This window comes from Rhinatrema bivittatum, chromosome 11 (genome assembly GCF_901001135.1).
Source record: "Rhinatrema bivittatum chromosome 11, aRhiBiv1.1, whole genome shotgun sequence".
NCBI classification, from domain to species: domain Eukaryota; kingdom Metazoa; phylum Chordata; class Amphibia; order Gymnophiona; family Rhinatrematidae; genus Rhinatrema; species Rhinatrema bivittatum.
Genome location: NC_042625.1, coordinates 38,153,213 through 38,165,242, shown reverse-complemented (window position 1 = coordinate 38,165,242; position 12,030 = coordinate 38,153,213). Strand labels below are relative to the sequence as shown.

Below are 12,030 nucleotides of genomic sequence, written 5' to 3'. Positions count from 1 at the left end.
CAGCACGGTGGTTATGGCCTCCCCGACTTTGTTAAATATTCCTGGGCCGCGAATTTAAGATTTTTGGGGGACTGGCTGCTTGGCACTTCTGAATACACGGACCCAGATCTGATTCGGGCCGTGTGTGCACCGGGAGATCATTTTTCTGTTTTACATTTATCGGCCCCGCAGTTTTCTCACCTTCATTTGGGACATCAGCTAGTACTTACCATGCGAAAAGTATGGGGGATTACTAGGAGATTGTTGAGGCTCCCAACTCACGTCTCCTTACACTCGTCTGTGCGGTGGGGTATGTCAGAATCCCGAACCATACTACTCCCCCGACATGACTTTACTATTTCCTCTGACTGGCTGCTGCATGAGGTTCTGGATCCCAATACGGGACAGATTTACACTTTCCCTCAATGTCAGGAGAAGCTTGGGTTTACACCTGCTCATTTCCTTCTTTATGGGCATCTGAAAGCGGCAGTAACAAAAGCATTACAGGGGACATCAGGCGCGTCTCTCACAAACTCCATATATGACTCGTTGGTGGACTGTTTTAAATCCCGGAAGGGGTCCTTATCGTGTCTTTACCAGTTTTATCACTCCATTTCACCCCACTCTGTGTTTCAGGATTTATTAGTTAAGTGGTCTAGAGATTGTGGGGAAGCGCTGGAAGTGCAAATGTTACGAGAATGTTATCTCTCCATTGTTAAAGTTACTAATAATACTGGGCTCCGGGAAATGCAACAACGTATTTTTCACCGTATTGTGTATTCCCCGGCGAGAGCCCACCTGATGGGACGTGTTGCTTCTCCCAACTGCTTAAAATGTGCTCATTCATCAGCTACATTGATCCACTGTTTGTGGGAGTGTCCGCAGATAGCTGCCTTTTGGGACTGTATTCGTGACCACGTTAGTGGGATTCTACACGAGTCTATTCAATGGTCGTGCTCATTTTGTATTCTGAACAATGACATTGGGGAAGACAGCCTCAATGTGGATAATATTGGATTTGTCTCTAAGGCCTGTTTGATAGCCAAGAAATGTATACTATTGCAATGGATAGAGGAAAGCCCTCCAACGAAAGCGGGATGGTCAGCTCTGATGATGGACTTATACCAAATGGAGTATGGTTCTATGTACAAATTTTTTCGGCCTCGGAAAAAAGTGCTCTTTCGGGACATATGGGGACCCTATTATAAAACTCTGACTTCGCATGCTCAATCTTTGGCTCCCCTGAAGGAGCTCCACCAGTCTTGACTTTTTAACTCGGCTTCCTGTTTTGTTTTGTTTTTTTTTTTTTTTTCTGGTGGGAGTTGAGGGATGTCCTGGACAACCAAACCTGATAGTTTCTTTTATTGTTGTTTTTTATATGTGGATTTTTTTTTTTTTTTTTTTTTGTTGTGAACATTTGTTGTTCTTTGTATAGGAACTGAGGTTCTCTGCAGGGGGGGGTGGGGGGGATTTTTTTTTTTTTTTTTTTTTTTTCTAACAAAATGGTATGACTTGTATAATTGTACTGTTATCTGGTTATCTGTTTCACTTTTTCTTTTCATACCACAATAAAGATAGTTTAAAAAAAAAAAAAAAGAAAAGCACGAGGGTAATCTTGAAAAAGGATAATCAAACAAAGATTTTCTTAAAATGGTCTGGACAGCTCCTGTGAGACATGCCCACATCAAAATTAATAGCACTTTTCAAAACTTCTGAAATTCGCTAGAAAAGAACTCTAGAAGAACTACGCTTTTCATTTGTTCATCTGCATGCTTTCAACTTATAAGTTTCCCGCACTATATACATTGTCTGTATGTGTAAATGTTAGGAGAAATACTTGCACACACATACATGCATATTACCCATGCACAGATTTCAACAATTTGTATCCTACATCAAGAATTTTACCAGGATAGTTTTATGTTCATAAAATTATTCATGACCTATATGATTCCAACCAGGAGAGGGGGAAATTCTTGGAATTTTGCTCACTAGGGCTGTAAATTCTTCAGCAACCACCACCACCAACTCTGAACGAGGATGACCTATTCCTAGAACAGTGGTTTCCCAAGCTTCTCCTGGAGACACACGCCTAACCAGTTTGGTTTTCAAGATAGCCTCAATGAATGTCCTTGAGAGATATTTGCATATAATGGAGACCCGGTGTTTGCAAATCTCTTATGCATATGGAGTAGCAGCCTAGTGCTTAGAGAAGCAGGCAATGAACCAGGGAAGCCAGGGATCAAAATCCCACGGCCACTCCTTGTAGCTTGGGCAAGTCACTTCACACTTCTTTGCCTCAGATACAAAAAGTTAGATATGGGGACAGGGAAACACCCACAGTACCCGAATGGAATCCATTTTGAAGAGCTGAAAAGTGGAATTTAAATAAATAAATATCCGGAGAAGCAGGCCAGTTAGGTGTGCCTCCAGGAGAGGGTCAGAAAGCACTGCTCTAGAAGGCTCAAACAGCACAGAAGAGAAGATCTGGAAGGGAATCATAAGCTGGCAACACTAAGGAAGTGATACTGGAGGGGTGCTTGGAGTAAACTAAAATAAAAGGAGATTTTGCACACAGCTATCCAGGAGGAAAAAAAAAAAAAAAAGTGTGGATACAAATGGTCTTCGACAAGGAAAGATCTCATGCAGATGCTCACATTCTATGGCTGACAGCTGGGATATATCCTTTGTGGTGCAGACAGAAATAACTGGGCAAACTAGTATGTTACTAGGCATCATCCAGACTGCTACTCAGCAAACAGTGACCGTACCGCATCACGTGTGCCCCTTATTCCAGAGTTCAGAACAATAATGCCCAGAAGACCAGAGCGCAGACAAGTAGAATGTTTCACTCCCAGCAGGGCTAGAAGATAGGTCAAACCGTGTCACAGACAAATCTAGGCTTCCCTCTGCACAGCACTGTGCCGACCTCAGAAGAAATCCAAGAGATAATCCATCAACGTTCAGAGCACACACTCCGGTGAACACCTAAAGGGCTGAAACTTATTCGAAAAGACATGCGATATTTCACAGTATCTTGTCGCAATACAACCCACCATATGACCCTTCAAGACATGTCAAGTTGGGTCTCATCAGGCACCATCAAGACCTCTTACTTCCTTCCCCAACTCAATAATACAATATAAAGCAAAACTCTGACTCGCTTCAGTCCCAGTTAGAGTTTCTTGCATAAGGCAGAAGAGAGGTGCAGGCTTTTCATAAATCCATGTGCTATCAGAACAGAGTGGTATAAAGGGGTGCAATACGCCAGGATTTAGCACTAGGGCCCAAGCTGCTTGGGAGATAGAGACAAGCTCAGTCTTGGATGTATCCTTCAATATATGTTGGCTATGGACCAGTCCCAACTTTTTTACTGGTTTGTACTGCTACATTGCCATAGGAAGGCCAGTTAGTAACAGGTACATAACACAACAAACCTTAAACCAGTATTTCTTTAAAGTTCTAACCACTGCTCCTTAAACCCAAGGGAACTGGATTGCATGCAGCAGACGATGAAAGCGTAAAGAGATTTCTGGAAATGCATGCACGTACCTGTTCCGCGTACGATTTCTGCTCCTAGGGCCATGCTGACCTGCACGACACTAAGGTGCCCGTTGGAAAGGCAGGAATGGTTTTCTTGGCCTGGGAGCCTTTGAGTGCTACCGCTTCCAGTGAACACAAAGTCATAAGGGGGCCATCAGTACATAAACGTATCTGACAAAACAAACTCCCTTTATGGTATAATCTAATGCAGCAAAATAGCTTATTACTACCACCTGTACCGAGGCATGAATCCCCGCCCGAGAGCAATTTAAGACTTCACGGAAGCATTATATACCATGCCTTAAAAGAACGTTGACAGCTTAATGCTGGTTTTATATCCATCTAAAAAAAAAAAAAATCCATGGAAAGAAAAAGCTGATTGGGGCTTTTTATTTTAACGAATGCCAGGCTTCGCATTTAACCTCCCAGAGCCCGACGAAATGCTAGCGGAGAGTGGGAGCACGGAAGACCGCAGCACTATGTTTTCCACTATAACCGAGCCTGGAGTTACTGGCCTCCGGTATCCTAAGACCACAGAACAAGGTCTATATGGACATCTGCCTCTCTCTCAAGGAACCTTACGTTACCTCTTTTTCAAGGCAGCTGACAGAAGGAACAGACTCCCTTACAGCATGGCATGGCATTTTATACCCCTTCAAAAACAAGCAAATGACTTTTTTCTTTTTTTAATTAACAAAAAGATATCCATGCCTTAAAATGTCCTCCCTAGAAGCCAGAGTTCAAATCCCACCACCGCTCCTCGTGACCTTAAGCAAGTCACTTCACCCTCTATTGTCTCAAGTACAAACAGATTGTGATCCCTTTCTGTAGACAGGGAAATACCCACAGTACATGAATGTAATCTGCTCTGAAATACCAAAAAGCAGAATATAAAATAAATTAATAAGAGGATCAGAGGCCAGGGAGGAGCACTGCACCTAGAACTGGGCCCCCGAATGCCACAGAGAAAATAACTTTAAAATAAATAAATAAGGAGATCCAAGATGGCCGCACGTATTGAGACCTGAGCGGAGGGTTTGTCTAGCTGTGTTTTTTTTTCCCGCTGAAACAAATGCCTGCTAAGAGGAAAGGTAAAGTTCGGACTTACCCAGCCGAACTTAAGCCTTCCATGACTATTCAGATGGAAATCACCCGCTTTGTGAGTCCTGCAGTCTCTCAGAGAACCGAGGAAACTGGTGTGCAGGGCAGCGTGGAACAGCTGCTCGAGCCGGCAGAGGAGGTGTCTCTAAGCCCGGAGCAGAGGGAGCCACCAACGCAGCGCAGAGTGGAGGAGGCGAGGGGCGGAGCTCTGGAGGCTTGTGCTTCTGACCCGATTCCAGACCCTACTTCACCGAGTTCCGAAGGGATAATACCGGGATTTCAAACATCAAGCCCGGTGGAACATCGAAGTGCCGGTGGGCAGACTGAAACCAGTGAAAATCTGGGAGAAGGTACGTCCTCGGGAGACCTCATGAAAAAAGATCTAATCATTATCCCCTCGAGGCCTGCTCAAGTGACTCTAGACTCCCTATGGGAGTTTATGGCCGGCATGGCTTCAGCAATAAACACCATGAATGAAAAACTGGAACACACCAGTTCACAACACGCTCAAAAATCCATTGATGTGCAAACAAAACTAGACGGTTTAAGGGAGAAAGTCAGCGGACTGGAAGAAGAAAATAAGCAATTTCAATTATATAAAAATGCAGCAATAAAAGACAGTCAATCGCTCTCTAGACGTATGGAGTTTATTGAGAACAAATCTCGATATTTGAATCTTCGTATCATCAATTTTCCCAAAGTGGTGGGAGAAATCCCATACACCACTTTGAAGAGATTCTTTATTGAAAGTTTGGAATTGACTGAGTTAAATAGGCCTTCCATTAATTCCTGCTTCTTTCTCCCCTTGTCGACGCGCCCAGGGAATCCTGAAAATGTTCCCTTTGCAGGGAACCTAACAGGATTTTTAGAGGACTCGACATTAGATGTTATAAATAGAGGGACGCTTTTGGTGTCCTTTATAACTGTTAAAGATATCCGCCTAGTAATGAAAGCATATTTTAGAAAATATCCGCTGAATTTTCATGAGGCAGCTGTAAAAATATTTCCTGACCTTGCACCAGCTACCCAAGCCAGGCGTCGGGGGTTTTTATCCCTCAGACAAGAGGCTAGGAGGCTGGGATATATTGTAAAAATACAGTTTCCTTGTAAATGCTTTCTCATGAAAGATAATGAGCGATTTGTGTTTTTCATTCCTAAACAACTACAGGAGTTTATTGAAGCCAGGAAAATTATCATAACCTAAATATAGATTTTGACTGTAGTTTACGTGCAACCAGCAAAGTTAGCTTGTTAATTACCTTATATGTTCCTTAAATGGTTTCTGGATCAAAAATTATTTTCTGCTGGGAGTGAAACTAGAATTATATGAATAATGGTTAAAGAATTATATGAATCCTTTGCATACTAAGATTGTGTTTAAAAAGATATGAATATAAATTTATTGTTTTTTCTTCTTATATGAAGTGGCAAAGGAATTTGTATTTGTTTTCTGTAATGAAAGTATTCACGGTGTTTCTAATAAGCAAATGTTTTTGTTTTGTTTAAGTTTAAAATGCAATAAATAAAGAATTAAAAAATAAATAAATAAATAAATAAAAATTACATGGTCTCCATTATGGGGTGCATCTGAATTAGAAACGTAGCTTTAAAAGAACATGGCCACCTGGCACGTGGAAAGCTCTATGCAATAAAACCTGTCTGCTAAAACGAAGCTAGCAATGCCTAATTTTCTGAAGCTTGGTAAAAGGAAACTGGAAAATTCAAGGGCCACAATGTGCCATTTTACAATGGCTTGCGGCAGCAGCAAATTGTTTAAATATGAATTGAAGCTACAGACTCGGCAACAGGAACCGGCCAAGCAGGATTTCTCCATTTGCATCTCACTGCTGCTGCAGCACAGCCGTTGTAAGAATCAATCATCGGCGATTTTACAAAAGGTTCCATCAACGCAGAATGCGACTAGAACAGCAGATAAGGATCGTTAGGCCTACCTAGGCTGCCCAGTTTGCTTCTCGGTGCAATCTCTGTCTTCCATCCAACTTGTAAGCCTTTGAACTTCTGTCAGGGATTTTTTTTTTTTTTTTTTTTTTTTTTTTTTTTACTGTCCCTTTAACTTAGAGGTGGGCCCCAGCAGTGTCCACGCTTCTGCCAGCCTGAGGGAGGAAGCAGCATCTACGTGATGTGACCCCTGCAGGCTGGATCAGGATGAGAGCCTCTTCCCACACACATACACACACACACTCCTCCCCTCACACCCAGCTCCGAGGGGACACTCCTTCCAGCTCCGCAGGGCAACTCGGACAGAGGGATCCACCGCCCCTCCCCCCCACCCAAACATGGGCACCGAGCTAAAAAGCTTGCCCACCCTTGCTTTAAAACTTCTCCTCCCATTTTACCGTGTGATGTATCATGGATTCCAAGTGAAGTTTACAGGGAAAAAGACAAAAACATCCTGCAGTATGAAACCCCTTTTTAAAATAATTTTTCAACCCCCAACAAGCACAAAAAATTAAAAAAACTTCACACCCCATAAGAGAAGAACCTACCGTCGTATAATACATGATAATGTCACTGCTGGTCATGTTTCCATGTAAAACGTGTTCCTTCAGATGCTGCAACAGCGTGCCCTGCAAAAGATTTATTTTATTTAGAAGAGTGTATAATCCACGCACTCCCATGTTTACAGCAGGCAGCAAAACAAAATATTCATAAAATCAAGAGAGAGAATTAAACAATCAGAAGAGTGCATGGTTCAGTAATGATATCCCGAGCACAGGCTGCATGGCAGAGGGTGCGATGCACAGCCAAACCTCCTGAACGCCCAGCTCTGCGCTAGAAAATGAGGCCTTGTTTCCTGCACGTCGTTAACTTTCTCAGCGGGGACAGAGTTGTAATTAGGAGTTCTAGTACCCAGCGTGTGCACCACTCCACCCGTCCCACTCCAGGAACCCTCCACTCCGATTCCCAGTTCTCTTCTCCTCTCACTCCACAATCCAAAGGGTAGAAGAGCTATGCTCTCCCTAGCTTTTTATCTGCTGCCAACCCATGCTTGTATTTCAATCAATCATTCTTTCACCCCCTCCCTAAGGGGCATTGTGCCCCAGTGGCCTCACCTCTCACCCACCTATAGTTACATCCCTGAGGTGGAACTCAGGAAAATAGACCAACAAGTCATTACGGGTGCAAGTTCGGACATTTTCCACCTTTTCTTTTAAATAACGCTCATGTCTAAAGCATAAAATAGCAGGGCCAAAAAAAAACTGGACCAGGCTGCCCCACCCCTGCATCGCTGACAATCTGAAGCAGCACAAACATCTGGCATCCCCCAGGCTGCCCCACCCCCTATAACTCACAGAATATGAATTTAGAAGGTAAACTAGAATAAAGAGGAGTGATGGAGGCAGATCTCCGCTCTACAGGGCAGTCACGGAAAGCAGAGTCTGAACCGGAGCAGAGCTGAGCTCAGGATGAACTCGTCTGAAGTTTAAAGGTCTGTGCAGTCCAGATGGCCAAGAAGCTGCCCTGGTTTTCAGTATTAAACTGATTTTCCCCCGATTACATATCGGAGTAACTTACACAAATCAGGGAATCTGCACTATTTCGTCTCTTTACTTTTCTCGTCTACATGTGGTAAAAAAGAAGGATTAACTTTCCCCAAAGCGCACACCAATCCCCCTCTGGGAAAAGGAGGAGAACGTTGGTGGCATTAAACAGGTCCAAGGCCTTCCCCCTCCCCCACACCCTGGAGGGATCGATATTCATAGTATCTGCACTGGGCCAGAGACCACGTGCACTCCTCACTATGAAAGTGGCCACGGGTACCAAGTGCATCTGACTCACGGCGGCTTTTTGAACCAGATGGGCTTGTGCTGGAAAAGTATAGGGAGAATTTGCACATACAATCCATACGTGGATTTTACCTCCCCCGATCTAAATATACTCCAGAACACCTCCTCCCAAAGGGGCTACAAGTATACACTTTGTGGAGGGGTTTTTATTGCAGCTTTTAAGCTAGACAGCTTTGAAAAAAAAAATGGTCCTCTGTATGTTGCAGGCAATTAATATAATGGGTTTTCCCCAATTACCCAGACCTTGAAGCGCTCTACAATCTGCAGCCCACAGCAGGCTCATGAGCATCTTTCCTCCACCCATGGCAGGCCCACACATCCCAGCCCACAGCAACCAGAACATGCTCCCCGCTACTGCCGCCTGAGTGGCCGGCCGCACACGTCCTCCCTGCTAGCCCCATGATTTTTATTTATTTATTTTAAATTGCTGTGAGCCGAACTTTCATTGCAGCAATTAAAAAAAAGAAATTCTATCGGCTGATCGCAGGGCCAGCCAACTCAAGAGAAAACACCATGAGCAACTGGAAGAACATGAGACCGCAAGAGTGAGTCTCATCTGCACCAGGAGCCTGGGGTGGAGGTGCAGGATTCCCCACCCCCAAAACACCCGGTGCATACAAAAACTATTAATGTGGCCCAACGCTGCTCTAGATCTTTTATTCAAGGAACACATTTTTGCTTATTAAAGATGGAACTTATGGATTTATTTTTTGGTGAATTGATTTCTTCTCATTACATGTATATAGTAACACAGTAATGACAGCAGAAAAGGACCAAAAGGTCCATCCAGTCTGCCCAGCAAACCTCTTGTAGTCATATCTACCGTGGCATGTAGGTCACCCCCAGGTTTCTCTTAAGGACTGGCAGTAACTGCACAGACTATGCTTAATATAAGGGCAGTAATATTTACAATCAAAAACCAAGCAACTGTCAAGCCCATAAATATTACTGCTAGCAGCATTTTTACTGGGTGAGGAGCCTTCCCGAAAATCCCAGCAATGCTGACTGGCTTTGCTTTTGGTCTTGGCTGTAGAAGCAGTCCTGTGCTTTTCCCCGTTTGACTGCATATCAGCATCCCCAGCCCGTAAAAGTCGGGGCCCATGTTGGTTGCCATCTGAATCCAATTCCCCTTCCCACCATCACAGCAGAAAGTCAAGGTGCAGTTGCATCAAAAGCATCAAGGTTTATTGTTTGAGGGTAGTACTCCCCATGCTTCTGCTGAGGGCAGTTATAACTGTCGCACCGAGCAGGTTACCCCCATGCACTCTTCTCTTCATTCCCATCCTCTAGCCTTTAGGGATCCACAGTGTTTATCCCATGCCCCTTTGAATTCTTTGACTCTCTTCATCTTCACCACCTCCTCTGGAAGAGCATTCCAGGCATCCAACCCCCCCCCCCTGGAAGTTTCATTTCGTGATCCCTAGTTCTACTGTTTCCTTTCCAATGGAAAAAGGTTTGAAGTTTGTGCATCATTAAACCTTTCAGGTTTCTGAAGGTCTGTATCCTATCTTCCAGGGCGTACATATTCAGCCTCTCCTCATAAGTCATTTGATGGAGACCCCCCACCTCACTACCACCAGTTTGGTCGCCCTTCTCTGCACCGCCTCCATCCTGTCTCCCGCCATGTTTCTGTCTAAATATTTTCCAGTTATAAAAATAAGAGTAATTTAGGTGCTTAGCAAGATGTAGTCCTGCTCACACCATCTTTGGCTCTCCTCCGTCCTTTCAGTCAGACCTGTATAAAAGCCCCGGGTGAGGGGGGAGAGACCTACCCCTGCCGAATGAACCATGCATTTGGGGGCTCCCGTGGTTCCTGAGGAATACATGATGAAGAGGGGGTGGCTGAATGGCAGCTGTTCAAACTCCAGCTGGGGCAGTTGCTCTCCTTCCTTCCCGGTCGCAAGAAAATCAGCCAAAAACACACTGTGTAAGGGAAAGAGAGAGACATTCTGTGATAAGTCAAGAAAACCTGAAAAAGGAATTCTTTAAAAAAAAAAAAAAAAAAGGCAATGCACATTTGAAAAAAATGCGGATCTTTTCACCAAGGTACACGCTGCTTAGGCACATGATCAAGTTTTTCTACTGAAATTACTTTTTTTTTTTTTTTTAATTTGGCTTATAATTCTGTTCATCTCTTCATGTTGTAAAGAGCAAGGCACAGAGAATGCTTGTACATTGCAAGAGCACTGACAACTTAAAAACTCCATTAAAATGATAATAAAAGCCATCAATGGCATGAAAAGAGCAGACGAGTGCATTGTGTGGCTCAGAGCGGGAGCCGGTTCGAGACTTTAAGCCAAAACACAGTGTGGCCCCTCCAACACTATCTGTAACATAAAGGTTACAGCATGTGTCAGCCATACAATTCACAACACAGTCCAATCAGAGAAAACAACCAAAAAACGGCTGTACCACTTCCAGATTCAGGCCTCTTATAACGTCACTGTCTTTTAAACTGGAACGTTTCTTCAAAGCTTCGAGACAGCAGATCATCTATCACCATACCTAGTCCAAAATGACTCACCTGCTCTCTCTCTCCCCCCACCCTCCTTCCTCACATCTGTAGCCTTCTGAAGGTGAAGCTTGAGCACTCCACTAAGAGGCACTGAAAACAGGGAGATGCGATCCGTGCACAAAAATCTGGCACATTTCAGAGTGAACCCTGGGTTCACGGAATCTCATGGAGCAGCCAGACTAAAGCACATGTCTGGAGGACAGGTCCATTAACACTTAATTAGCCAGGCAGGCACAGGGATCACCATCTGGGAATAAGCAACAAGCAGGGGGGGGGGGGAAGGAATCTTCCGGCTACTTCTTAATGAGCCGGAGTGGCCACTGTTGGAGACCCAGCTTGGCGCTTCTCCTGTCCTTAGCCCCCTTAGACTCTAAACCCAGCCCAGTGTAACTCGAGCTATCAGCAACTCTCTCGCCATGAAGAAGAGCAGCACCGGTCAGCGGCCGGAGGCATCCGTGTGCTGAGATGTCACGAAGGCCCCCATAATGTGGAAAAGGGGCTGGATCATCATCTCCTCCGGGTATGAACTTGCTGTCTGGGATTTCCTAATCCACGTATGCAACAGGGTAAAACCAGGCCCGAATCCTGTTCCTTACGGACATGAAGCCCAAGTGGTAAGTCCCGGGGGGAGGGTGGCGGGTGCAGAAGAGGTGAAGAAGAGAGCGGTGAGACATCACCGACCACGCTCCCGGAATAAAGCGCATTCCCCAGCAGCACCAGAGAAAAAAAGCTTCCAAGCTATGCCGATTCATACAGGCCTGTTTGGATTAAACCCGTATATTTCAAATTAATATGTTTCAGACATTTGGGGGAAAAAAAAAAAAAAAAAAGTCCAATTCTCTTGTAATTTTGAACGAAAAAAAAAGGCATGACAAGTACTGTGTGTCCCCCCCCTCTGCTGTGGGCTTTAAGCACTGCGGGGGTAATTTTGTAACCATCCACGCTGGTGCAAAGTCTCCGTTTACATACTCACAGGTTTTACACTAAAGGTTTCAAAGGGAAAAGATGCACTTACCATAGAGAAACTACCAGCACACACTTAACGCACACAAATTTGTATGGCGAGTGGGGCAGGACAGGGAG

At 44.4% G+C, this 12,030-nt stretch overlaps 1 protein-coding gene across 1 annotated transcript in view; it reads right to left on the bottom strand.

Moving 5' to 3' along the window:
• AACS (acetoacetyl-CoA synthetase) overlaps positions 1 to 12,030 on the bottom strand; it is an 81,326-nt gene that overhangs the window by 33,139 nt on the left and 36,157 nt on the right. Inside the window, exons 8-9 of the mRNA XM_029570940.1 lie at positions 10,205 to 10,355; positions 7,131 to 7,211 (exon numbers count right to left, since the gene is read on the bottom strand). Coding sequence (XP_029426800.1) covers positions 7,131 to 7,211; positions 10,205 to 10,355 — 232 coding nt within the window. The remainder of the gene's footprint in view (positions 1 to 7,130; positions 7,212 to 10,204; positions 10,356 to 12,030) is intronic.